General features: G+C 52.2%; 1 protein-coding gene across 6 annotated transcripts; it reads right to left on the bottom strand.

The window, feature by feature from the left end:
• CAMKK1 (calcium/calmodulin dependent protein kinase kinase 1) lies at window positions 1-26,730 on the bottom strand. 6 transcript variants are annotated; one of them, XM_016138831.2, is made up of 19 exons: window positions 26,616-26,723; window positions 20,380-20,492; window positions 20,082-20,170; window positions 19,441-19,842; window positions 18,486-18,533; window positions 17,968-18,021; window positions 17,513-17,564; window positions 17,163-17,296; window positions 16,752-16,788; window positions 15,961-15,982; window positions 14,687-14,775; window positions 11,134-11,333; window positions 9,220-9,273; window positions 8,687-8,728; window positions 8,396-8,469; window positions 6,546-6,633; window positions 6,192-6,320; window positions 4,102-4,205; window positions 1-2,039 (listed from the first exon to the last, which is right to left on the bottom strand). In XM_016138831.2, the coding sequence occupies exons 4-19, from the start codon at window positions 19,798-19,800 to the stop codon at window positions 1,967-1,969; spliced, it is 1,560 nt and encodes a 519-aa protein (XP_015994317.1). In that variant the 5' UTR covers window positions 19,801-19,842; window positions 20,082-20,170; window positions 20,380-20,492; window positions 26,616-26,723; the 3' UTR covers window positions 1-1,966. The 6 variants fall into 6 exon arrangements, with proteins under 6 accessions (XP_015994317.1, XP_015994320.1, XP_015994319.1 ...); XM_016138834.2 differs by having other exon boundaries at window positions 20,421-20,492; XM_016138833.2 differs by lacking the exon at window positions 20,380-20,492 and having other exon boundaries at window positions 26,616-26,730.
• Window positions 26,731-27,432: the final 702 nt, after the last annotated feature.

The following is a 27,432-nucleotide window of genomic DNA, read 5'->3' as shown; positions in this document are numbered from 1 at the left end:
TTTTTCTTTAACTCAAGAAAGGGCTTTTATTGTTTTTAACTCACTTCCTGGGAAGTTAATTTTTAAAACACTCTTACGGAGTTTGTTCATCACTGTACCGCAGTCAAAAACAGTGATGTCCAACCAAAACCCTCAGCAATGGGGTGAGTGCCCCATTCGGGCTCTGACCCAGGCAGTGAAGCTTGGCCCACCTTTGAGTTCTGCAAGGGCAGGTCCAATAGATGAGGACCCCCTGAAACTGCCACCCTCCAAGCTCCAATGCAGAGATGTTCAAGAAAAACTTTCAGATCTGTGACTGGCCTCCCATGAACTCTATAAAAGTGTTCTTAAAGACAGTACCGAATTGCTTTTTAAGCCCTGGGTTACAATGCCTTAGTGAAGATGAGCCAGGGAGAAATGTGAACCCATTGACAATGGGCCACATTCTGCTCACAGCCTTAAATAAACATAGAAACTATATTACAGATGCATGTGCCAGTGCAAGACATGCGAGTGTGCTGTGTGCAGCAGATGGGCACGCACATGCATATGTGCGTGGAGGTGCAACGTACACCCACAGGCACAGAGAGAGATGCGTAGGACACAGGCACTCCTCCAGCCCAATCTCCCTTTCCTTCTCAACACAAGTCCTCCTGCGATATAAAACCCACGCCAGCGACTGTAATCCTTGTTTGGTCCATGTTTTCAGAGGAGGTATCTGAGTCCTGTTTTTTCTTTTTTCTTTGGGGGTCAATATCTTGAGCATTTGATCAGTGAACACCAAGCTATCAAGTGACATCTCCAGCCCAGCTGGGTCAACCCACACACTTCAGGGGTCCAGCTCTGAGAAGGCTGGACAATGACTGTCCTGGGGGTGAGGCAGAGGCAGAAGGCCCATCTCTCTGAGGCCTCCTGCCAACATGCACACTCCACCAGGGTCTTGTTTATAGTGCGGACTCTAGTCTGGGCAGTTTGTCCTTCATGATAGGAATGTGAGGGCATCTTCTGGGGCAAGATAGGGAGGCCAGTGTAGGATCATAAATTAGGTTCCAGTTACTTCAGCATCTCCAAGGCCACAGTCTTGTGAGTCCAGGGCCCTTGGTCAGTGTCAGCTCCTGGTGTCTCTTCTGCAGCCGTGGCTCTGAGGAGCCACAAAAAGAGGGAGTGACATGGGCAGGGAAAAGGTATGGTGTTCAGGCCTCTGCTCAGAACTGTAATTCAGTCCATTCTCCAGATAGTGCCAAGTGTGAAACCCAACCAGCAAGGTCAGTCCAGTTCACCTGGCTGCCAAATGATGGTGGGATGTGCTAGGAACCACCCAAAGCTGTAGGATAGCTCATTTGATGATCCCAAGCAGGGTTTTACACCTGCTTCCTTCCATGTTAAGAACAAAAGTAAAAAACAACAAAAAAAATAAATTCGAATTCTCCAATACTGACCCCCACCCCAGTAAGGCCCAGGAATACCCATCGAGGGCTCAGAGACTCCATACCAGTGTTCTCGGCAGACGCCAGTTCTGGCAGCAACCCCTGAGGTGGGCAGGGTACACCCCTCCATGTACGTGTGGCAGCTGAGCCAGGCCTGCCCAGCCCACAGCAGGAGATCTCTGCAGTGGTGGTAAGCCCAGCCTCCACCTGCCGTTTTGGTTTCTTGCCTCCTGCCTCTAGGCCTTGCCAACAAGCCAAGTGAGGTTTCTAAGTTACCAAGGGTACCTACCTTCCCCACAGCATGGGTCCTGCCAAGTAGAGCCAGGACAAGCAGGAAGGCCTCAAGGGAGCCCTGTCCCCAAGCCCCAGATGACACACATTCCAATCCTGTCCCTGGACACGCACGGAGGTCATGCAGCACGACAGGGGAAGGGGAGCCAGGAGAGGGGCCACAGTCCCTAGCCCCCTGCCTGCAGGGGCGGCTGTCGGCATGAGGGCAGTGAGCCTTTGGAGGCATGGGATGAGCGTGCTGCTGGGCTGCCCTGGGCACATGCAGGGACTCAAGACGCAGCCTCATCTTCTTGGACACCAGGGAGCTCCGGGCTCTTGACACCTTCTCCACACCCGTCTTTCCTGTTCAGGGAACACCAGGAGCAGAGGGACCTTAGGGGGTCAGCTCAGGTACTCAGAAAGGATACTCTCACATATACCCACAGGCATTCACACCCACCAGCTCTCAAATCCCCCCTCACCTACTTCCCCAGGCTCGTCCCCTGCATCATGGCCCCTTACTGGTTTCCCTACCCCAAGTCTCACCTCACAACCTTCCATGGCTCCCTATTGCCCAGAGGTGAAGTCTAGACTTTCTAGCCTGGCTGCCAGAGCCTCTCATGATCTGGCCCAGCTGACTTCCCTGTGTCCCTGAGTACCAGGCAGTTCACCGACTGTCTATGTTGGCTGATATCATCCCTACAGTCCTGGGTAGAGGGGCTTTAGTTTTGCATTTTCTTTTTGCATAGGGCAGAGTCTACCCATCAGTCCTAGGATTCTGTGACATATTCAATAGATTCCTATATCTTATTTTTCCCCTAAGATCTTTCTTTTTAAAATGATCAATGAATGCATTTTGGTATCTTTAACAAGGATCGATCCTATTGAACTACTGTAGAGTTTCAACAGTTATTTCAAAGTGTGAAAAAGAGTTGATCAAGAACAAATTTGTGACTCTGATGAGGTAAAACCTGCTTTTCAAAATTAAACCTGGGTCACAGAATTATAGAATTTTATAGCTGGAAACTATTAAGCCCAATCATTTCATAGTCCAGCAAGGAAACCGGCCAGTCTTCCCACTAACATGTCTATAAAAGGACAATGATTGCCTTGCTCACTTGTATTCTTGGCAACTGGTCCTGTGCCAGACTTGGACTAGGTGCTGGACATCTTAAGCCTGTGACTGGCTGGGCCTACCACTAGAGGGCACTGAGCCACAAGCACTGAGCTAGATGGCCAGATGTTCAGGTTTGCTTGTCATGATTTTGGCTATGCCTGTAGTCCTGGCATAGTTAGTAACAGCTTCCTCTTTCACTCTCAAAAGTGGCTCTATTTGGATGCTAAATATGTGATCCCCTACAATAAGCTCAATTCCAGCACCGAGGCTTGCAGACCTAGGGGAGCCCAGGGAACCCCTTTCCCCAGCTTTGGCCACCTCACTGAAGAAACAGAATTGGAAGTAAGCTCAGTAACACCAAGGCCTCTCCCAGGCTCCACACCTTGCCCTCCATTGGCCAGAAAGTTTGTCAAGAAGAGGGCAAGAGGTTGATAATATGGACATCCCTGAGGGCAAGCAACCTCTGGCAGGGAACATACACTAGCTTGTCCATGATGATGGGACCCAGCACTTCTGGAGAGCCCACTAAAAGAGGGTGGCCTCACACATGTCTAGGCCCCTGGACGGCACAAGTTAAAGTACTCCTTCCTGAGACTGAGGTACCTGGACTCCGTCCAGTGCTCCCTTTCTGGTGAACATGCCTTCCCCACACAACTCCTCCTCCCCGCAGCTTCCTTCATAGGACAGAGTAAGGTGACTGACTTCCCAGGAGCACATACGGGTCCAGGACCCTCTCACGGCTTTCTGTCTGGAGGTCTGTGCACAAACTACAACAGACCTTGTTGGAATCCCAAACTTATTTTAGTAGGAGAAGGTGGACAAGCTGAGGATGAGGCTCTCAGAGTTTGGGGAACTGCTTTTCTGACCTCTTCTAGCAGGTGGTGATTGCACATGCCTGTTTCACAGTAGAGAGCCTCCAGCAAAGAGGCTTCCTCTTCCTCAGCCCAGTCAGCTGGCCTATCCGCGCTTACTTACTCGATAAGCATTTACAAAGTGCTGACTAGGCACACAGCCTCAGCAACGGCAAGCGGTAGCATGGGCCACTCAAGATTGCAGCTGGCACTGCCCTGGGCCAGGAAGAGTTTGCAGAAGTGCCCTCCCTCCACAGCTGAGCCATCCTTCTATGAAGAGCAGACATGAGGCCTATCTGCAAACCCCTACCAGGCTGCCATGGGCCAAGTACAGAGGTACAGATGTGGTCCTATTCTGAGACCTGGCTGAGTCCCTAGGCTCTGGGCTCAGCCTACATAGCCCAATGACAATGAGAGTTGGGGAATGTGCTACAGGCCTCAGCCCACCAGTACTTACAACAGTAAGTTTCCTGGAGCAGACATGGATCGCTCTTCCCTCCGTGCTTGGGGCTCAAATGGGTTCCCAAAGGAACGCTTTCTCAGCATGGACTTAACCAGGATCTGCGGAAGACATGTCAGTGTGAGGAATACAGGCCCCCAGGGTCCCAAACAAACTCTCCCCTCTGACTTCCTGAAGGCAGCTGCGAGGTGGACCCTGCTGAGGCTCCCTTTAAATCAGCAGAGAAAGAAACAGTATTCCCAGCAGAGGAAATGACAAGAGCATGGAGGGTGATGGCTGAGGCTCAATTCAGAGAATAGGGAAGCACCCGGTGCAACTAGTGCATGGGGGGCTGGGACATCAGGCTGAAAGCGGGCCTTTATCCTGAGAGCATGGGAAATGCCTCCTCTCTGAAGCAGGAAGATTGAAGTAGAGGAGAGGCTGTTCGAGGCAGCAAAGAGGAAGCTGCACAGTGGAAGATGCCCAGAGGCCCTGCTGCACCCTAGCTCTCTGACTTTGTCCCTCCTGTAACAAGGAGAGTTCCATGCCCCTGCCTACATACACACAAACACACACACATGCATAGCGCCGGGGGTGCATTCACTTTTTCTTTCATCTAGTCATTCAACAACTATTTATTGAGTGCCTACCATATACCAGTCACTATTCTAGGCACAGGGGCCAAACTGAGGCAAACATTCTTGCCCTCGTGGAGCTTATATTCTAGTTGAGGGGTGGGAGAGGCAATAAATCATACAAATTAGTAAAATATATAACATGTTAGTGGTAGGGGCTAAAGAGAAAAAATAAAACAAGGAAGGGGGGTAAGGTATGTCAAAAAGGGAGTTGGAATTTGAGGTAAGGCACCAGGGAAGGTGACTTTGAGAAGGTGACTTTGGAGTAAAGACCTGAAGGGAGTGAGGAAGCGAGCCCTATGGACAGCTGGGCAGGGGCATCCTGGATAGGGAAGAGAAGTTCAAAGGCCCTAGGGCAGCAGCTTATGTGGTACATCATTGGAACCAAGTGAATAGCAGGAGGAGACAGGGTCAGTGAGACATGGTGGCGGGTAGGCTATAAAGGGTCTTGCAGGACAGTCGGAGCTGTGGCTTTTACTCTGAGTGACATGGGAAGCTGAACAAGCAGGGTCTGAGCTGAGAAGTGACATGACCAGGTCACTAGGACCACCATGGCTGGTGGTGAAGGTGAGGCTGGAGGCAGGGGGACGACCTAGGAGGCTATTCTAGGGCTGTAGGAGAGAGGTGATGGTCGCTAAGACCAGGGAAGTGGCCATAGGGACCCTGTGGGAACTGACTGGTTCCAGGTACCTGCTAGAGCCCTGGAGCTCTACAGAGCACAGGAACAGGCAGGACTTTAGCCAGCTGGCCTACCAGGGCCTGGACCCAGCAGGGAGGGATGAAGTACATAAACCTGACCTACTCAAAGCACTGCACAGCTCTCTCCTGGCCTTGTGCTCACCCTGACTCACTGTGGTACCTCAGTGCAGGGTGGGCCATGGTTTTCAGTATCCCCAAACCCCCAAATGGCCATCAGGGACTACATTAGTTACTCCCAGTGTTAATATAGAAGATGTTCAGAGGAAGAGGAGAACTAAAATGGGAGAGAAGAATGGAGGGAACATACAGGTGGTGCCTAACTGACACGTAGGGGTACTCTGGGGCTGCTTCCTAGGCCTTTTCATTGTCATATCCTTGGCACCTAGTACAATGTCTGGAAAACAGCAGGAGTTCAATAAAAGAGAGAATGGAAGGAAGGAAGGGAGAGAAGTGGGAGGAAGAGATAGAGGCAGGAAGAAAATGCCTCTTCCTGTCATGGTGAATGCTGACACTCTGCAAGGGCAGAATGTTTTTTTAAATCATTCACTCTCCTCACCAAGTCTCCTGGCCTCCCTACCATGAGGCTGAATGATGTGACCACTTTCCCCATGGGCCTCCAGCAGAACAGTGGCCTCAGTGGCCCAGCTTTGAGGCTGGCAGACAGACGGCCTCTGAACCCCCACAGGGCCCAACACAGAGCAAGTCTTAGGCAGTGGCCATTCCCTCCTCAGGCCCTCCCAGGACAAGAGAGCCTTCTGCCCCTCACCCTCTTACCACTGTGGTCCAGCTGGGGATGAGCTTGACTGAGTTCTTCACCTCCTCCTCGGTCACTTCCACCACGCTACAGTGCTCCTCCTCTGAGGGAAGGGGCTCTTCCCCATTCTTGGTCACCCATGGGTGCAACTGTGGAGTTAGGAGGGCAGGGAGGGGTCAGGGCCACAGGCAGACAGACACACTGAGTCAGTAAGGGGCCACAAGCATTCTACTAGCATTAATGGAAACTGAAGCTTGCAAACCCCAAACCCAAACCCAATACACATATATCTTGGGGTAGGGTTCTACAGGAGAAACTGAGCCCAGCCTGCTCTGTCCCAGCTCAGCCCAGCCCAAGACCTCTGTTTCCTCCACCTTGATGTCTGGCACCCCAATTCTCGTCTCGGGATTCTTGTCTAGCATCTTCAGGATTAGGTCCTTGAGCTCCTCGCTGACCTCTGGCCTAAAGAGGGGAAGAAAGAAGACGAAGGGGAGACAGTTAATGAGGATCCTTTTCTTCCCACCTCTCCCTCCCCACCCTGCTCTGGGGGTTCCTTGAATAGCACCCCAGGGCAGAGACACACCCGATTCTCATTTCTCATTTCTCAAATAGCGGGAGGGACACCTCCAGGGCACCAGGGTGGAAGGAGAGTTCTAGAACAAGCATATGGATATCTTTTCCTGACTAGGAAGTAAAGCGGTGTCCCTCAGGAAACAGAAGCCACAAACACAGAGTTCCATGGGTACTGGACACCCCTTCCTGGGTTGCAGAGATGGTGAGAATAATGTGAGAAGACCTAGTGTGAGACACTAGTGGTCTTCACTCCCACTTGCAATCTTATCCTCTCTTCCTCCTGGGAGGTGGCCAGGAAAGATTCTCACTTGATGGAGGAGGAAACCAAGGCCCAGAGAGGTTAGTGAGTTAGCATGTTACTATCCAGAAGAGTGAGGACAGGAGAGAGGGACTCAGAGGGAGGGGGAGCAGGACCCTCAGCCCCACATCAGCCTGAATTGTCTCTGTCCAAACTCCAGGCTTCTTTGCTACCAACATTCTGGGGGAGCCTATCCTTTCAAGCCTGTGGAGAAGGAACCCACACTTGGTACTGCTGGTCTTGGTTCCTGTTGCTATCCTAAATGCAGAACACCTTTGAAAATGCCTGGGCTTGGGGAAAAAAGATAGCCTTGGCAGGGGGCACTGCCGGAGGACAGGCACCCGAGACAGACAATTACAGGAAGAGATGGATCCAGTTGACTGGTGTTGCAGGCAAGGGGCAATATGGTGGCAAAACCCAGAGATCCTAGAATGCCAGGGCCAGGGCATGGCCTCTTCCTGTGGGCTTTGGGAAGCTTCAGAAAATTTTTAAGCAGGAGATATGGTGATATTTGTTGTGCTTTATCAGGGTCAACCTGGCCTGATTGTGGTGGCTGGACTGGATAGAGGCTGATAACAAGAAGACCAGAGAGGAGGTGGCTGGACAAGGCTGAGGCCTGAATGAGGCAGGCACAGGTGGCAATGGAGCCAAGAGATATATAAGAGGTGGATTCAAGAGGGCTTGGGGACCAGACAGGAAGTGGGCACGAGGGAGCAGGAATCATGAGGATAACTCCTAGGTTGGTTTGTGACATGCCCTGGGCACTTTAAGCAGATGACAGAAGGGCCCTGAAAAACGAGGAGCCATGGTAGCCAACATCATGATCAGAGGAACCATGGCTGAGCAGGAGGGCCTCTATACAGTCCCTCTGGGCTCAGAGACCTCAGTCACAAAGGAAGGCTGATAGAAGGGAGAGGCTTCAAACCCCAGACCCAATGATAATTCTCCTCCATGCCTCCACTTTTCCATCTGTGAAATGGGGGAGAAAACTGCCATCTTGAAGCCACCCAGGGTGGGGAGAAGGTAGAGGTTCTATCGTCTGTGTGGAATTGGTGCCATTGCCCCCATGGGAGCATTCAGCGAAGGAGCAGTGTGAATATGGGGCCTAGGTCATACCTGCCCAACTCCTGGCCTCAGAGCTCTATCTGCCATTGAGATCCATCTGACCCACTGCTCTCAGAGACCCTGCTCCACAGTCCTAGACCTCCATCTGCACAGGGGACCCTCCCAGGGAATAGCACCTCCACCTTCAGATCTATAGGAGGAAGTGTGGCCTTCAAAAAGCAAAAGCTCTGCTAAAATTCCGATATGCCTTTCTGGGGTGGGCAGGGGACCCCTTGGCAGACAACTCACTCATCAGGAAACACCACGGCCTCATTCTTGATCTTCTTGTGCAGGGCCAGGATGTAATCATCGATGAACGGGCACTACAGGTGAAGAAGCAGACAAAGGATGCAGGCCTGGAGCCTCAACTCATGCTGACAGACTGGCCTCATCTCTCCGGAGGTGGGGGCAGCTCTGGGTGCCCCCTTAGATGGGAGGGAGCCCATCTAACTTGTTCAGGGCCTGACAAACAGTAATGCTCAACAAACGCTGACTGAAGGAATATGTCACTGAGGGTACCATGAAGCTAGGCAGACTCACCAGTACTATAGCCACCTGCAGAAGGGCCTCCACTCCCAGGGCCTGAAATTTGGGAACATGTTTACTGAGATTTCCTCCTGCCCCTCAATGCTGTCATTAGAGAGAGCATTTGTGAACAGATATCTCAGCCAAGTCAGTGATGGGCATCCCCAAGGCCCAGCCTGACCCAGAGTGGGAATCAAGAACGATTTGGTGAATGAATAAATGACTGAGTGTGTGAATGAATGAATGGCATCAAGGAACAGAAGGACAGAGAAGGACAGGGAGCACTCTGACTGGAGAGATGATGACACCACTATCTTCGCCTCCTCTCTGAATGTCTGCTGTCCTAGACTCTTACACATGAATCCCCTCACAAGGGAACAAGAGAAAAACAGAAAAAGCCTCTTTTCCCTCAGTCTTCTCTGAGGGAAGAGGCAGGTGGCCTCTTTCAAACGTCATTTTACTTTAGTACACAAAGGGAAGGCCTGCACCTGTCATTTATCTTGATTCTGTTTGGCCCAGCCCCCGGTGCCAGTCCACCCAATACTCACCTTCCCATAGATGAAGCAGTACAGCGTGACCCCGGTGGCCCACACATCCAATGCCTAGAAAGAAAACAGCTCATATCAGTCCCCCAAAGGAACCAACACCCTTGCCCACCCAGTTCCAGCAGGCTGTGGGAGAAGGCATGCAGAGAACCTCCTTCCTCAGTTGTGTATTCACTCAAAAAACACTCCCAGACCCTTGCTCCATGCCCGACTCTGTGCTGAGCACTGGGACACAGGGATGACCAGAACAGGGCCCCTGCCCTTTGGAGATCCTAAGTCTCCTTGGAACAGGCCTAAACCAGGTAAGTTTCTAACTCAGCAGGTGCAAAACTTCCTTCATCTACAGGGTTGTATTTGCTGTACCCGTCGTGCAGATGCACTCCAGAAACAGTGGTCTGTATTGAGCACTAAACCAGCTCATCCCTTTTCCTAATGATCCACTGGTGAAGCCACCATCTGACCCAGGAAACAGCGCCTGCACACCAAGGCCCTGGCCCCTGTCCACTTCGACCACTTCTCCCAGCTTCCTCATGCTCCAGTTCTAACATGTGCTCTCTCTACGTTTTCCCTTTTGGAACCCCATCTCCTCTCCTGGTGTCCACTTTCTCTCATGTGAATGATTCTCAAATCTCTGCCTACATATTCCTGCCACAGATGCGTCATCTGAATCCAATAAGGGAACACCAGGCAAATGCAAATTGACATCATTTTGCAAAACAGGTCTGTTCTCTTCAAAATGTCAAGGTCATGACAGAGAGAGAGGCCAAGGAACTCATCCAGATTAAAGGACACCAAAAGGTCATGATAAGTGAATGCAAAGACGGACCCTGGATGGGATGCTGAACCAGAACGACATAAGACTTTTAAGGACAGTATCGGGACAAATGGTGAAATTATAATAGTCTTTTATCAATGATAAATTTTCTAATTTTGATAATTGTACTGAGGTTATATAAGAGAATGTCCTTGTTCTTAGAAAACATTCACTAAAGTATTTAATGATAAAGTTGGATAATTCTCCAGCTTAACTCTCAAATGGTTCAGAAAAGTGTCATATGCATATATGTAAATATAAGGAGAGATGGTGAAAAGGTAAATGAGACAAAATGTCAATTGATGAATCTGATTAAAAAGATATATAGGATTTTTTTTTGTATTCTTGAAATTTTTCTGTAAATTTGGAATTATATTAAAATTAAATTTTTTTTGTTTTTTTAAAAATCTATCTACATCCCTGACCTCTTGAGCTCCACATTCACTCATGTGTCCAAATACCTCTCATCCACTGCCTCTTTGGCAGGGCACAGTGGGGCAGCCAGCATTCCATAGGTGAAAACAGGTATGTGCCTGGGGACACAGTGAACTGCAGCTCCTGCTCAGAAAGCTTTGCCCCCTGCCTCTGTCATTAGGAAAAAGGTCAAACTTCTAGGACTTAATGCCTCCCAAGCCCCCACCATGCCCTTAGCCTGTGCCCCTCACTTCTCTGGTACATTCTCTATGCTCTACCTCCTGCTCAAATCCTCCCCATTTTTCAAAGCCTCGTTCAAACCCTGCCATGTCCAAGAAGTCTGAGTTGAGCCTCCAACTTCCCCAAACATGAGCTCTCCTGCCCTTTCCACCATCTCCAGAAGGGCAGAGAGCTGGGCTGTGTGGGCTCTGTCTGTCCACAGCCCAGTCCAGAACTCAGCACAGAACAGCTGGCAGGAAATATCTGCAGGGGAGACTGGGTGCCATTTTGATGGAAAATGAAGAGGCCAAAGTTTGTCAGACTCTAGGAAGATGTAAACATGAAGGAAGGAACCATGTTCAGTGTTCACTCCTGAGACACAAGGACCCTCAGGTTGGAAACCAGGCCTTGCTGCACGCTATCTCGCCCCTCCACCTGCACCCCAACCCAGCCCAAGCCCTGGAAGCCACCTTTCCACTGAAGCTCTGGCCAGACTCAGAAATGGCCTCTGGGGCCATGAAGGCTGGGGTCCCAGCCGTGCTGGATAGCTGAGCGTCATTCCCCTCAAACTGGTTGCTGACGCCGAAGTCGGCAATCTTGACGTGCCCGTCATCCCCCAGGAGCAGGTTGGATGGCTTGATGTCCCTGTGGATGATCTTCTGGCAGTGCACTGCAGAGAGAGGCAGCTTGAATGCTGGCCTTGGGGGACTGCTGCCTAGACCTCCCCCCCCCCACTCCCACCCCCCGTCTCGCCTGGCCAGGGAAGGCTGTCTCAAACTTTGTGAGGACCTCGGAAGAGAATTGTGGGGTCTTCTGTTCCACTCTGCAGTGAAGACACTGAGGCTAGCCTAGGCCATTCGAAGCAGACAGGATGGGACTCTTAGGAGCCTTTGGAGTCCAAGTCCAGTGCTCTCTCCAAGACAATCAAGGGACCTGTTGCTGAGGGAGCAGGTCAGAGGCAACTGGGAAAAGGGCCATCACTGACCCTCGAACGTGAGCACTGTCTGCAGGCTCAAAGCCCATCAAAACCTTTCCTCAGTCTCATTCCCCACCCAGCCTAGTCAGAAGTGTTCCTTTCTCAGGCTTAGGGCAGGTTTGCGGGTATCCTGAAGAAGTACTGCCTCAGCCCTAGGGACTCTGGGCTGAAGGAGATTCAGAGAGGGAGGGCAGCCCAGACCTCAGAACTGCTGTGATGAACATGGAAGAGTAAGGGTCAGCCTTGTCTAGTAGGCAGGGAGCTCACCCTGCTTTCTGGGGCCAGCACTGTTGGGAAGAGATGGGCAACTCAGGCTAAGCAAAGGCACTGACCCCACCCTACTGCCATCCACTATAGACTCACCCCTCAGCAAATACTTTCTCCTGGACTGACAGACCCCAGGATGTTGTAGGAGAGGAAAGATGGAAAGAAGAGCAGGAGAGGGGGAGGAGGAGGAGGAAGAGGAGAAAACAAGGCTGGGGACCAAGGGAGTGAGTGTTACAAAACAATAACAACAAAACCAATGGTCCTATAGTGATTGCCTGCGTACCAACTGCACACAAGGGATTTGGCACACACCCATCAGCGCACGAAGGCTCAAGGGGCTATGTATCTGGCCATGAAAAATGGTCTCAAATTCTTATCCCAAACCTTAGCCTCACCCCTGAACTCCAGGCACTTTATCTACATGAATATCCAGTAAATATCCCAATATATATTTCAGTATTTCTTAATAACACCTCTAATTCAGAATTTGATTTCTCTGTCTGCGATCCCCATCACCACCGCCACCACCAAACAAAATAGAAAACCCCTGCTCCTCTTCTAGTCTTTCCCATTCCCAACTGGTAATGGCATATTACCAGTTGCTCAGGTGTCTCTCTCAGACCCCACATCCAATTAATTCATCAGCCAGTCCTATGGGCTCAGCCTCTAAGATATATTCCAGATCTGGCTGCTTCTCAAAACTGCATTGCGGCATTTGCTCCATCTATAAGAATCAGGCCTGGACTCTCCAACCACAGAGCCTTCTGTGGCAGCCTCAGTGCTCCCTTAGGGAGACTAGAATCACAAGGCAGGTCATCAGTGCCCAGTGCCTCTAATCAATTGCCTGTTCAGCCCTGGTGTTCACCAATCCAGCCTGAGAAGCACTTCACTGTGACTAGCTGGGTCGTGATAAGACTTTATCAAAATAGGATGTCTTTTTTTTTTTTTTTTTTTTTTGAGGGCAGGGTGAGGGAAACAGAATAAGAGATAACAGACCCTCAGGGGAGGAGAAGGTCCCAGGATAGGATGGGGTGGAGGCCAAGCTGGTACAGGGTGGTGCCCACCGCTGACCACACCCAGGGCAAAATGGCCCCTTCCTGCTACACCTCTAGGCCCTTGCTAGAGACTTTTTGCAAAGCCTTCTGTTAAGGGTGGAAATTTTTCAAATGGGCCAACTTTTGCTTCTGTAATCTGCTTGTTTGATGTTAACCAGGGTGTGGTTCTAGGCTTTATAAACTGCCTCTTTTGGGAGCTCAGGGCTGATCTCCTCTAACCCTACGTGGTAGAGAGTCAGTCGCTGGCCGGCTAATCGCTTCAGCTCAATTGGCTCCACTTCAGCTCAATTGGCTCCACGGGTCTTAGAATTGATCATGCCACAACACTTCCTCCCTCTGTGCCTCAGCTTTCCCTTATGTACAAAGAGAATATTAATCTGAGGACACCGGAGTGGCTCAAATGAGATAAAAACAGTCCTGGTTCCTGTCACCTCAGCTGGGCCCTCATCCTGTTCCCCCAGGGGGAAAATATGCTCCTGATAAACTAAGCTAAGATTTTAGAAAGATGGGCACCACTCTTGCTTCCCAAACCAGACCAGAAGCCTAGGTGTCTGGCCACCCCACCTCCTTCACATCTCCTCCCCACTGCCACTGTCCTAATCCAGGCCTCACCATCTGTCACTTGGGCTATAGAAACAGCCTCCTCCCTAACCAGCTGGCCGCCTCTCGCCCTTTATCCAGCCACCACACAGCTGCTAGACAGAGCTTTCTCAGATGCAAATCCTATCATGCCCCTCTCCTGATCAGAGCCCTCGGGGGTTCACAATGCTGACAGGATGAAGTCATGAATGTCTTCTGTGGCAGCATTCCCATCCTTCAAGTGTGGCCTGAACAGCATTTGCTGTATCATTTTTCACTATGATCTCTTGCTCCCCTCATGCTTCAACAAAATTGAACTTCTCCCCATTCTTAAGTAGTACATGCCCACTCCCATCTGTGCCTTTGCCATGCAGTTCTCTCTGCCTGCTGTACTCTCTCACACACCCCTCAAGCCTGGCCAACAAACTCCTACTCATCCTTTAGGACTCGTCTCAAGTAGCTTCCTCTGAGAAGCCTCCCGTGACCTCTCAGTGCTCTGACAACCCCCGTGCCTCTGGGCAGGCACGGTACTACATCATCTGCCTGCTTAGATTTCTGTCCTCCTTGATGTCACATCCAGGTCTTTATCATCTCCCCTGCCACCAGCTGTTACTTAGTAGGTACTCATAAGTGAATGAATGAAGTGAATAAATGAATGAATAAAGGAATACATAGATAGAGGCTAAGCTAACATCCTCTCTCCTGAGGGCCCCTCAGAGTAAATCTACCCTGCCACCACCCACATGCTCCATGACAGGACAAACGCTTGAGCAGCCGGACATCAATTTCTTCCTTCCTACACCTCTTGAGGCCCTGTAGAGAGGCTAAGCTTGGCTAAGAACTCAGCAGAGGAAAAATGTAGACCGAATGCCCAAGACGCAGAATGACTTAATGGTGACCAGGAACTGTGAGGGACCTGGCGCGTGCCTGATAAAGTCCGCTGCCACCTCCTTTCAATAGTTTTTGGCCCAGTCAAATAGTACTAAGCAGGTCCACGCCTCTGCCCCCAACCGAAGCTGACTGGCCAATAACCGCTGACTGACAGAAACTGCTCAGAGCCAGCTCAGTCTGGGCTACACCCTGTCTGGTGTACCCCTCCCCTGTTCCTTGTCCCCAGTGCCAGGGGCCAGGCAGCCCCTCACTCACAGTACTCAAGGCCCAGGATGATGTCCCGCAGGTAGAGGCGAGCTTGCTCCTCAGGGAAGGGCTTGTCGCTGGGCACCTCCATGACTGGCCTGTGGGGAGGGAGAAGAGAAGGGGTTCCAGCTGAATCAGGCTGAAGAAAGGCAGGCAGCAGATGAAGGGGAACAGGGGCTGGGCCCTTCCAGCCTCTCCCAGGAGCCCTCTATATTTAAATGGGTTCTGAGGACCCAAGAGATTAGCTTTTTCTCCCATATCATGAAAATTTAAAAACTCACAGACACAAATATCCCTTTACAATCATTATAATTTCAAATTAGGCTTATCTTAATTTCTGATTGGCTCAATATCACTTCTTCTAAGTACTTAATTACCTATAATCAAGCAGTTGCAAAGATGCCAGTTAGAGCAGTGTTTTTCAAACTGTAGGTCCAGATCCAACAGAGGGTCATGAAATAATTTAGTGGGTGGCTACTGCTTTTTTTCTAATAAAGTAGAATATATTAGAGCATATCATGTAATAAGGATATGTGCTGTTTTGTTAAACTTTGGTTCCAGTTACAGATATAGAATGACAATGTGAAACTCATACTTCTCACTTTGAATAGAGATTAAGAACATTTCAAGGACCCTGAGTCTTAAAGGGACACCACTGTCGCCCTCTCCCCCAAACCATAGCCTGTATTCGAGACCTCAGTAATTAGGGCCTCCAGTCCACCCAGGCCCATGCCCATCTGCTGCTCTGCACGTACCCTGAGAAGGCCAAATAAGGCAACACGAGTTAGAACCCTAGGTTTCATGAGACTTACTGTGTGATGGTGGGCAAGCCACTTACCTTCTCTGAACCTCAGCTTCCCCTCTTGTAAATGGGAAGGAATGAAGTCCCACCCATCCACCTCACAAATTTGTAAAGCTGAGAAAACCCTTTGTGATTTGAATACATGTAAGAGTTGAGTCCCATCTCTATACTTTCACTTGAGAAACACTTCTTTCTTCTCTCTCTCCTCCATCAAAATCTTCTTTCCAGTTCTTCAAGGCCTGGTTCAAAACCCACCCCGTCTTCCAGAGGCCTCCCTGACTATTCCAGCCTCGCTGACCCCCACCAGCCTTCCAAGAATCATCCTCGTGGTCTCTCATTTCAGCCCAGACCACAGCTCCCCAAGGGAAGGACCCGGGCCTCTGCTTTCCCCTAGAGTAGCTGACTCTAGGACTAGGGACACAGGGAGGGAAAGGAAGGCCTGGATGAGACTTGACCTGCCTGATAGGGATGGGGAACTCACCCCTTTCTCAGGAGGTCAAACACTGAAAGAAAAGAAAAGAAAAGAAGGTAAGGTGCAGCCAGGCTGGCAGAGCAGGTGATGCCAAGGTCCCTTCCTGTTCTGGAGGCTGGGAGCGGGCAGGCATCCAGGCATACTTGAGGGAGGGACAGGACAGGGGTTCCACAGTATCAAAGGAGGTAAATGGGTGAGAGTGGGGTCTACTATGAATGTGCCTCATCTGATTCAGCATGAACCCCTTCTACGAGGCAGAAAGTGTTCTAAAGGTCATAGCAGTTAGGTAGGTAGGAAAGGGAGTGGAGACTGAAGCCTTGGCCTCTAATTCATACACCAGTCTTTCTTCTGCCCCTTTTCCTGAGGGCCTCTAAGCCCAGCCATGAATCAGGCACTATGAACTTAATAACATTAATACTAACAACAATAGCTAATGTATCTTGCATATAATAACTCATTTATTCCTCATATCAACCATATGAAGTGATACCATTATTATGCCCATTTTCAGGTGAGGAAACTGAGGCACAGAGCTATTAGACAGGGTCTGGGAACCCACAGCACGTATCCTGCTTCCTGTATCTACTGACCCATTGTCTCTGATCAGTAGAGGTGGGGCTTGGAAATATCTGTTGAATCTAACTGGATATTTTGAGCCTGGTTCGGCAAGGCTGGGCAAGGGAACCTAGGGACAGAGAACATGTGTTTCCTCCTTGCCCTCCTGAAGGTCATATGTGTCTGTGAGGAGCCCTTGGACTGACCCCAGGTAAGCTGCTTTGGGAATGAACTGGGTCACTCACCTAAATAGAGGTTGTCCTCAGCTGGGTCATCCAGGACCTGGTCAGGAGGAGCAGACATAAGGCTTGAGGAGGCATGAAATGAGAGTCCCAGGCTTCCTCATCCTCACCAGCCCCCGACCCACAGCATATTCTATAGTCACCCCAGACAATGGAGCAGGAACTGAGTAGGCACAGACAGATGAGGTCTCAAAAATCATAAATACTCACTCTAAGTGAGACTCTGAGACCATCCTGAACTTACTCCTGAAGTTTCCCTGCAGCCCCTGCCCCAAGTCTGGCTGTGACCTCGGAGGCCTCAGCCATATCTGCTCCCTCAGTGGGACCCCCGGGTCTGTGCTGAGTGGCCCCAGCACCAGAGGCTACTCAACAGGTTGAGACACAGATTCTCAACCACTCACCATGGCCACCTACCTCAATCAGCTTGACCACATTCACATGGTCCAGCTTTTTCAGGATGGCAATCTCCTGGTACACCCGCTCTAGCGGTAGCAGCTGCTTGGCTGGTCCTCCCTGTGCAGCTTGGGACCCTCTTGGAGGAGGGCGACCTGTGACCAGGAAGGGGAGTCAAGCCCTGCAGCAGGAGGCTGGGCCTCAAGCAAGAATCTTGCAAGTCCATAGTCTTGTCCCCAAGCCACCAAGTACACGCCTGCCTTTGTCTATGAGGTCCTCATTCCATCCCCAGTCCTAACAAAAACTTGCTAGAGACCAAAATCTGCCCCTAGGCTAGGGGCTCCCAAGTATAGGACCAGACAGATACATACGTGGAAAACCATACTGTTTCAGTAACTTCTTTTTGGAAAGAACTTTCATTGCCTGAAGAAGGAGAGGCAGAAATGTCAATGTGTGCAGCCACCAGGGGCTAGAACAGGCTGCTTATGACGGAATGAGTCCAGAAAGGCACATTGGGCATCTGCGACTGGCATTCAGGGTATGGCTGGGTGTGGTTAAACTGGGTGAGCAGGTGGCCACACCTGAGTTTAGGCCTTACCCCTATTCCCCAATAAGCCTTTCTAGAGCTCTCCCCTCAGAGGCATCCAGCCGCTGCTTGCATATTCCCAGGGTCAAGAAACTCACTGTCTTTGCAACCCCTAAGGACAAGGAGTTCACTCCCTTTAGAGTCAGCTTGTCCTCCGTCTTCCCAGCTTCTGCCCATCCCCCACCCCCAGCTTTCTAGGACCCAGCTTGGGCAACACCTCCCTCCTATCCCCAGACTCACATAGTGCCTATCTTCACTTTCATTGTAGGCCAGCCTCACCACGCCGTAGGCACCCTGCGGATAGGCACAGGTCAGCCCCACCTGGGCAGAGCAATCACCCCCAGGACTAACTCAGGAAAAGGGGAGCGGGAACAGCTCCAGCCTCCTCTTAAATCCCTTCTCCACCCCCCACCACCAATGGGCATCAATTTCAGGCAGATGGGGATGGGGTTCCTGAGCCCTGGTACCTGCCCCTGCCTGGCTCAGTGCAGCTCCATGCTTCCCCCAGCCCCTCCTTATCTTCCATCAAAAACTCTAGGGAGTCAGGAATCAGGAGTCATCTCCCACGTCCATCCCCCACTCACCCCAGGTATTTCCTAAAGAGAACAAAATTTTCCTCACTTCCAGGCCTGGGCCTTCCTGCCTCTGTATCACATTCCCAGAGGAGAAGGGATTATACCAAGCAGAGGATCCAGGCAGACTGCCTTCGCAAAGCCCCAAACGAAGTTCTCACTGCTCCTGGCCTGCCCCAGTCCTACCTTGCCAATTTCACTCTGCAGCTTGTACTGGTTCAGCTGCACACAGTCCTGGGGGGCGGGGGGTAAAAAGGGAGCATCAGGTAAAGCTTGATCCAGAGGCAGCAATGCTCCTACCTCAGGAGCCTATTCAAGGCCCGGTACTGGCCCTCACTCCCAGACCCCAGGTCTCATAAACCTTTCAAGTTGGGATGAGGAAACTTGATGGTGCCAACACCACCAAAAATGACAAGCAGCCTTGGATGATGTTTGAAAATATGAATGGTGAGCCATGGTTATACTTTGCTTCCTAGGAAGTAGGGAAGGAAAAATGCACTGATTTCTGCCTGGATGCTTGGGTCTGGGAGATCCAAATCTATAAGAAACCCATGAGCAAGTATTTCCAGAAACAACTGAATGTGAGGTTTAGACAGCATGGACAAAGAGGAGGAAAAGAGCCTTGGGGACAGAAGACTAGAGTCCTGGCTCAGGCAAAGAAAGCTCAGCCTCTGAAGGCCAGAGATTGCTCAGTACTCAGGTTCACTCTCATATCTAAGTGGCAAGGACAGAGCCAGTGGAAGCCTAGAGGCTGGAACCATGCTGGCAGCTTCTGGGTCAGAGCAGACTCAAGAAAGCAGGATTGGGGGTGGGGCTCAAGCTGGAAAAGTCTTGGGGTGGAAGGACACTATGTCTGTCTTCAAATCTCTAAGAGGACTTTTGCGGGGATAAGGGAGGAGCCTATTTCCAAGGCCTGGACTGGGTGGAACTGAGAATAGTGGGAATTATAGGAGGCAGAGGTTGGCTCAGATTGAGCTCCCCTGGGTGCGAAGAGGCCTTACTGTGAAGTAGTAAGCTCTCCAACTCTGGGGATATGCAAACTAAAGGCTACACAGCTGTGTGGCAGAAATAGGAACAGAAAGGGTCTTCACTGAGGATTACTAAAAAGCTTGTGAGCACTCCCTAGCTCTGCCCGACCAACCTCTGCATCCGAGATGGCCACATGGTGGGACTCAATGGTGGGCCTCCGCCAGGCCCGTGGGGAGATGTGGCTGGCAGGCCCTGTTGCATAAGGCCCAACCTGGGCCTCCAGGCAGCTTCCTGCTGGCCGCTCCTGCAGGGAAAACTTCCTAGCTGAGAGGCTGGGCCGGGCTAGGGGAAGTCTTGAAGCACTGCCGGGGATCATGGAGGCAGCTCTGGCCCGTGGCGGAGGGTCCACACCGTTCCTGGCAGGCCCTGGGCCTCCATCCGCCTCCTCCAAGTGGGCCACATCGATGGCTGCCACTCGCTCCACCAACTCTGCTCGAGGGTCCTGGCAGCAAATTGCTGGGCCCCCCTCCATTGCTGCATTCAAGGGGGTGCTCTGTGCAGCCTTATTGGGAACCTGAGAAGAGAGGGCAGAAAAGGCTTGAAATTGGCCACAGAGCAAGGAGGTCAGATTTCTAGGCTCTTCTCCCATTGCAGCCCTACCCTGCCTGTTCCCTCTGACTGGGTTGCCATCATCCAAACTCAGGTCTGTCCCTACTAAGTGAAGGAGTTCTAGAAACTCATCTGGCTCTGCTACACATCAGCCCTCTAGACTTCTAGTATTCCCATCTGTAAAACAGGCATAGTCATGCCTACCTTGCTGGCTTCTTAGGGAAGGAGGGAGAATATGATCCTCTGGAGTCAGGACAGACAGATATAGGCAGAATACTGGAGGCCTAGCGGCCCTAGGAGAAATAGAGTCCAGGGTCAGCTCAGGCCCTGAACCAGCAGACGTCCCAGTGACTCACCAGCCCCACCCCTTGACAGCAGAGCATTCCAATGCTGCCGCCTGGAAGCTGGCTGGGTGCTGGTAATGCAGAGGCCTCCCAGATGCTCCAGGCCCACTCACCTCCTTCAGGGAGGCCTCCCTGATATTCTAGCTTTCCACCCTTACCCGTCTCACAATTTCCAGGAAGATTTCCCTGGGACTCCAACCTCTATTATCTCCTTCAGAGAGGCCTCTCCAAGGCAGGTCTCCCATTACTGCCTCCTCTGCTCCAGCAGAACCTGCAGCCCAGGACAAAGTCCATTAGGGAAGGGGACTCTGCTTTGGCAGCTGTCAAGAGAGACTTCACCGCACTAAAAGGTCATTCTTTATTTTTTCTGGTTTTTCCTTCCAGTTTATTTGTGTAGCCAAAATGTTTTGCTACATTTTCTCAGACTAAGATATTCCCCCTGGCCTGGCTTTATACCTACCCTGGCCGTATTGCAGACTGAGCCCCAAACGAGGTCCCAGGCCAAAGACTTGAACCCCAAACCAACCTCCAACCTCCAGTACTGGCGCTAACCCTTGACCACAATCCTGGGCTAAACACTGACCCCAAGTTGGATTATGACACTCAATCTGGGACTCCATTTCTGTCCCAGGCCAAGCACGGGCCCCACTCCAACCCAATGCCCCTCCCCATTCTTGGGCCAAACTAAGCATCTTCTTAGGAAAAGTGAGTAAACTCCTGACCTTCTGCCCTTCCTGTCTGGTGGTAACTTCCTCTGTCCCTGAACAGTAACTTCCTCTGTCCCCACACAGTGACTTTAAAAACACGGTCTCAGTTTCACTGCTTTGACAGATGTCAAGGGGACACTGGAATCCACTGGCCACAAAGGAGCCTAGGCTGAGTCCCAATTCTGCTGCCAACCTACTGTGGTGCCCTGGACAGGCTCCTTCCCGACTCTAAGCCTCAGTCTCTTTGGCTATACTATGGATGTGAGACCTTCCTAAATTCCTTAGGGCCACAGCAGGGCTTAGAGATAGATCGTGGATAAGGGTGTGGTCCAGAACCCTGTGCCTAGTCCACAGAGTGTTGAATGAGTGGAAGCCCGGAGGTGGTAAAGCTGATGTTGACATGAAGAAAGGAAGGGAGAAAGGGGATCCAGATTGGTGACAGGAAAAGACATGGAGGCTGGACCCTGAGGAGTATGTGTGTATGTGAGTGAGGCTAGAACATCAAGGAGGCCTCCCTGGAAGAGATGAGAGAAGGGTGAATAGGGCTGGAGGAGGTGATAGGGGGCAGTGACTGGAGTTAGATTATCAGAGAGGCTTTGGGAACCAGGCCCCTTGCAGGAAGAAGGAAGCCAAGGCTGAAGGGAGCCCTCCAAGCCTGGCTCATCCATCCCACTCCTCCCTATAAGTGGCCCATTCTGCTGCCCATCCTCCTCACTTTGCAGGCCCTTTTTCTCTCACCAGAATACAAATTCCATATATTAAGGCTTTGTTGGCCTTGTCTCTATAAGATCATTGGTGTCTTCAGCTGTGCCTGGCACAGACTAGGAGCTCGATAAACATTTGTTGAATGAATGAGTGGTTGCCATAGTGATCATTACTGCCCAGTCCCCATTAGATAGATGGGAAAGCAGCCTCAGAGAGGGAATCCCAACAAGCCTAAGGCCCCAGTGCATGGCAGGGAATGAATCACAGTGTTAGGAGTTCCTGCCTTTGGTTCTGGGCAGGGACAAAGAGAGAGCTACCACCAGCAGAGGCCAAAGGCTGCCCTAGTCCATAAAATTTGCATCTGATTTCCTCCTCCTTTAACTCCCTTCCCCTTTTCTCCGAGGAAGAAAGAGGCCCAGCAACATCAGGAATGGTCCAGGAGTCACACAGTAAGTCAGAGCAGAGCCTTCCTGCTCCAGCCTGGGGCCCTGTTACCTGGTTTAGGCTTTGCACCTTCCTGGCCAAGCCCACGGGCACGTGACCGCACCTCTGTGCCTGGGTTTTCCTCATCTGCAGAATGGGGTTACTAGCAGTCTCAGTTCCCTGAGCAGGCAGTTGTGAGGAGTAATGGAGTGAACGCCCATGCAGGGCTCAGAACTGGGCCTGCTACAAAGGAAGCCCCGTAAAAAAAAGTGAGTTTGTGTTGTGCTGCTGTTGTTGTGATTGCCTGGCACATGCTGTAGCCCAGATGGATGCGAGGGCGGCACAAGGAGGCTGTGAGTGCTGACGTCAGGCTCTCCACCCTCCCTCACGCCTGGATCAAATTCAGGTGACTAAGCATGTCTGTTTGAGAGGCGGTCTGGGAGGCCCCAGGTTCCCGCCTCGTGTCCAGGCGACAGGGCCTGGCACCCTAGGCTGTGCATGTGAGGGCATGTGTCCGCACTTGAGAGAATGTGTGCAAGCAGGGCTGTGAGTCTGGGGTGATGGCTTGTGTCTGTGTGCATGGTGGGGGGGGAGGGGTCCACACATAGGCACATATCTGTATGAACACAGAAAACTACTGGTGTTGTCTATAGGCATGTGTAAGTGTGATAATCTGTACTGTGGGATCCACTGGAATCTAAATGCAGAAGGTCAAGTTTAAACTTCCAACATGGTCACCTGTCCATCAGCCAGGGGCTGCCTGCTGGGCTGGGCTTGTGTCTTGGGCAGAATCCAGGCCTCTGGCAGCTCCCCCAGGGGATCTCTCGAGGCTCTCCCCAATCCGAGGCCCCAGAAAATGCTCTGCAGAAACTAACTCAGCAGATAACTAGGGGCCACATGGGCAAAAAATGGACAGACAGACTGAGACCCAGACCCAGAGCAGAGCAAGGACTCCTCCAGGCATGGGGAGCTTCCCACTGTTCAGCCTAGTCTGCAGCCAAGAATAGCCAGACTCAGGCTCTCCCTCACTGGGAAAAGCTACCCCAATCCTGATCGCCCAGGCTGGGGCTGTGTTGTCTTGAACAAGTCATGGAGCCTCTCGGAGGCTGTTTCCTCATTTATGAATCAGATGGCAACCATCCTGCCAACTCCCAGGGTTGTGAAAGGAAGTAGATGAGATTGTAGACACTGAAGAAGTCCTGTGCCCAAGCAATGTGGGGCCAGGATGTATCTGTGTCAAGAAGCCACTGAAGGAGAGCCTTGATGTACTAAGTACAGCTCCATATCTGTCCCCTGGCTCCAAAAAGGCCTGGCACATTACCCTCAGGCTCCTCCTGCTAGGCTACATCCCCCACCCACAGGTGCCTGGCTATTTCCAAGGGATGCAGACCCTGGTTCTGAGATCCTACTTGGCCAGGCCTCCTCTTTAGAATGTGCCACATCCACCTGGGTGCCCCAGAGGAGGTCCAGAACAGGAAAGAGCAGCAGATCCTGCTCTCATCCCAGCTGGTTCAAGCGGCACCCCCTGGGATGACTTCGAGCACCAGTCGGATCTCACTCTGAGTTCTGGAAGGCTGCTGTGAACCTCAGAGCCAAGTTTAGCAGAAAACCAGCTACAATCCAGGCAGAGAGGACACACAGCACTGACTGATAGAGGACTAGCCAAAAGAGAAAGCTATAAGGAGGTGGTCTAGCCACTCAGGCCAGACGTGGAAGATGGCTCTGACATCGCCAGGCTGCCTCACAGGAGCTGTGTTTACGCTCCTGACAAGTGTCTGGATGGCCCTGGCAACGGGTGCCCTTGGAGGCTCCCGCCTCCACCCAGGATGACTCAGTCCCCTCCAGGGAGGCCCAGGCGTCTGGTGCCAAGTCATGCTTGAGGATGTCTGCTGTGAGGACGCCCCCTCCCACCATCCCAGGGGAGGCCTCAAGCACCGAGGTGGGCTCTGACCGATTTGGCGCAACCCTCAGCACATCCTCAGTGCACCTTGGCTGATGGTCTCCAGGCCTCCCCCTCTACCTCTGTACCTCCTCATCCTCCACAGCAGGTCTGCGCCTCCAGCCCAATTCTTTCCAACCAGCTGTCTCCTCCCTTTCATGTTCCTGGGCAGCTCAGACCCAACAGGGCCCCAATTCAACTCAGCATTTTCCCCAAGTCTGCTCTTCCTGTCTCCATCGCAGAGATGGCACCACCACCCTCCCAGTTCTCCCAGGGCAGAAACCCAGGAGCCCTCCTTATCACCCAGCCTTACTCCCCCCTCACTTAACTTACTGCCCACTCTGGCCAAACCGCACCTCTTGCAGCTTCCAGAACTGCGACTGAGTTCTGCTGCCAGGCCTTTGTACAAGCTGTGCCTTCTGCCAAGAACATATCTCCTTCTCCTTTGCTGCGGGAGGACAGCTCAGACATCTCCTCTGGAATCCCTCCCTGATCTCCCCATGTCTGCTGGAGGTCACCCAGTCGATCCCCTCTAAAAGTCCAAATTCAGGCCTCCACTTTCCTTTCCTATTGCTTACATCCACACAGGTATCCCCACCTCCAGGCTCATATCCCAACCCCATCCCACCCCATCCTCCATATCAGTTACTAGAGGGAATATCTCTATTATGCAAATATGGTCACAGTTGTCCCAGATGAGGAACTTGGAATCTGGAGGACAGACAGGCAGGAGACCTAGCCTCAGACTGGGAGTTCACAAGCTGGGGAGCAGCCAGGACACAGACTCCTGAGATTCAAATTCAGAGTCATTCATTCATGCAACAAATACTCACTGAGCACCTGCTATACGTGTCCAGGAAATGTGCTGGAAGCTGGGAGATAAAGCAGTGAATCAAAAAGACAAAGTCCCTGCTTTCATGTAGTTTAATTTCTACTGGGGCAAGAAGCCACAAACAAGAAAGCCTATAATTAACAGATGTGTCAAGTGGTAATGCTATGGAGAAAAATGTAATCGTTTAAGGAAGATCAAGAGTGAGGGGCTGGGGGTTGCTATTTATATAGCGTAGTCAGGAAAGGCCTTTCTGATGCATGATTTGAGTAGAATCTGAAGGAATTGAGGGAGAAGACAGTGTGAAGATTTGGGAAGGGCATTTCAGGCAGGAGAACCAGCAACGGCACAGGCTGTGAGGTGAAACTGCTCGCTCTGAGGAGTGGCAAGGAGGCCAATGTGGCTGGAGCGAGGTTCAGCATGAGAGGTACATGATGGTAATCAGAGTTATACCTGGATGAGAAAGCCATCACTCTCTCTGCCGGGCCTCAGGAATGGCTTCCTGGAGGAGGTAGCATTTAAGCTCTTTCATGATCACTGAGTAAGGATTTTAGAGGATGAGAAGATGGAAGTTCACACTGTACATAACAGAGAGCCATTTCTTGGCTGGGACTCAGGGCTTGGCTTGGGGGTTTGAGGGGAATGTCTTTGTGGACAGAAACCAGGAGGCCTCAAAAGCCAGAGGAGAGTTTTAAGCAAGGGAGTTACTCAGTCTAATGAAGTTTAAAATGATCTCTCTGCCTGGTATGGGGATTGAGGGTAAGAGACTAAGGAGATAGGGGTCCCCTGAGTCTATGTGCCTAGGACACAGTCTGGCACACAGTGGGTGCTCAATCTGTATGTACTGAATGAAGGAGTGAGGGCTGTGGGGGAAGGCCAAGGCATCTTCCCTAGGATCCTCAAGGACACAAGCTGTGTGTTCCTCCTGCGCTCCTGGTAGATAATACAGCCTTCTATGCACTAGCTGAGATACAGTTCTGTGACCTGGGACATAATCTTCCCTGCACAACCCTGTACCTTTAGGGCACACACACATCCATCCCAAATAGGCACACGCCGATGTCCGCGTGACCCGCCCTCACACAACACTCCATTCCTCTAATGCACACCCCTCACACACACAGGCACACTCCTGTGTCCACGTGACACACGCACACCCGCCTCCAAACACCACACACAGGTCCCCGCGCACGTGTGCGCCTTCTGAGCCACCAGTTCTGTGCCCCTGCGGCCCCAGAAGCCCCAGAAGCCCCAGAAGCCTCAACGCCGGCCTCCGCCGCCCCCCACCACCCGCGCCCCAGCCAGGGGAGAACTGCGCAGCTAAAGCCACGCGCCTCGTCAGTTCCATTCATCCCCCGCCTCCCACCCCAGTTCTTGAAGTAAGACTCAGGGGAAGGCCGTGTGGGTGGAGCACTCAGCGCAGATCCACACGTGGGTGCACCCGTCTGGGCCCACTCCGCAGAGACACCACCAAGAGCTGGGGCGGGGGTGGGCAGTGCGTCGGATATGGACGCAGTCCCGCACACTAGAGCTGGGGAAGGGGTGCAGATGGTGGGGCGCCCGCATAGATGCGGTCCCGTCTGCCAGTGCAGACAGAAGCAGGTTCCGGGAGGCACCCCGTAGAGCCGGCCACTGCCATAAGGGGGAGGATCCTCGCACGGTCGAGGTCTTGGCTGCCCTCGTAGACTCTGCCTCGCAAACCATCCCTGTCCCCTGCAGGGTCCCAGCGGACGTCCAGGCGTTCTTCCCCTCCGGTTCCCTGACCCAGGTTCGGTTCCCGCAAAATCTTACCTCGGCGCCCGGCGACAGTCTCCGCGGGCCGGCGGGCAGCCAGGCTCGCTCCCGCGGCGCGCGCCCCGCCCCGCCTGCCTAGCCGGGGCCCCGATCGCCGAGCTCAGACCGCCGGCGCGGCGGCTCCGGGCGGCTCTCGCTTCCCCGCCCTCCGCCGCACCCGGCCCACGCTCATTGGCCAGGCCGCGCGGCTCCCCTGGCGCCGCCCAATCAGAGCCCGAGACTCTAGCCCGGCTCCTGGAGGGGTGGGGCCGCGGCTAGCTGGCGGCTCCGGAGGGGCCCCTCCCCCTGCGGCGGGGCCGGGCCTTGTCACGCCCCCGACGCCCTGCTGAGGGCTACCTTGGGTACCCCAAAGCCCTCCAGGTTCCGGCCTGAGCCTCTTAGCCGGGTCTGGAGGGTACGCGTGCTTCTCCCAGGAAACCCTTTGTCCCCAGCATTTCAGTCTGGCCAGGGCCCCTCCCGGGGGAGGAGAGTTGAGACGAGGTGCGTACTAGGGGAGGAGCAAGGCAAGGCGAAATTGGATACAGAGGATGGGGTCGAGGCCGAAGGCCGGGGAGAAAGGCCTTGAATGAGACAGTCAGAAGGTTAGCCATCTGCTGGGTGGGGATAAGGGAGACGGAAGCTTTCATGTTTGGAGACGGGCTCTGTGAGCAGGCAGTAAGAATGGCCTAGCTGGGCCAGAGGGAATGGAGAGGACACCACAGGACGACCTGACCTTCATGGTGGTTGTTCCTAGGGACTCTGCCCCCAGTCTCTTAACTCTTAGTTCAGTTACATTAAGTTCTCCACTTGTGAATCCTTCGGCACGACACCCCAC

The sequence above is a fragment of the Rousettus aegyptiacus genome, unplaced genomic scaffold (genome assembly GCF_014176215.1).
Source record: "Rousettus aegyptiacus isolate mRouAeg1 unplaced genomic scaffold, mRouAeg1.p scaffold_m13_p_6, whole genome shotgun sequence".
Taxonomy (NCBI): domain Eukaryota; kingdom Metazoa; phylum Chordata; class Mammalia; order Chiroptera; family Pteropodidae; genus Rousettus; species Rousettus aegyptiacus.
Note: the sequence above shows the minus strand (reverse complement) of the source record. Positions and strands in the feature narration are given on the sequence as shown.

What these genes read in the sequence shown, in the direction of transcription:
- CAMKK1 (XM_016138833.2), bottom strand. Translation starts at nt 19,800, where the DNA reads ATGGAGGGGGGCCCAGCAATTTGCTGCCAGGACCCTCGAGCAGAGTTG. An exon ending in TTTGACCTCCTGAGAAAGGG is followed by an intron (nt 14,776 to 15,960) that starts GTGAGTTCCCCA and finishes CCCTCCCCACAG; the next exon opens with GCCAGTCATGGAGGTGCCCA. An exon ending in GCTCCAGGAAACTTACTGTT is followed by an intron (nt 2,040 to 4,101) that starts GTAAGTACTGGT and finishes TTCCCTGAACAG; the next exon opens with GAAAGACGGGTGTGGAGAAG.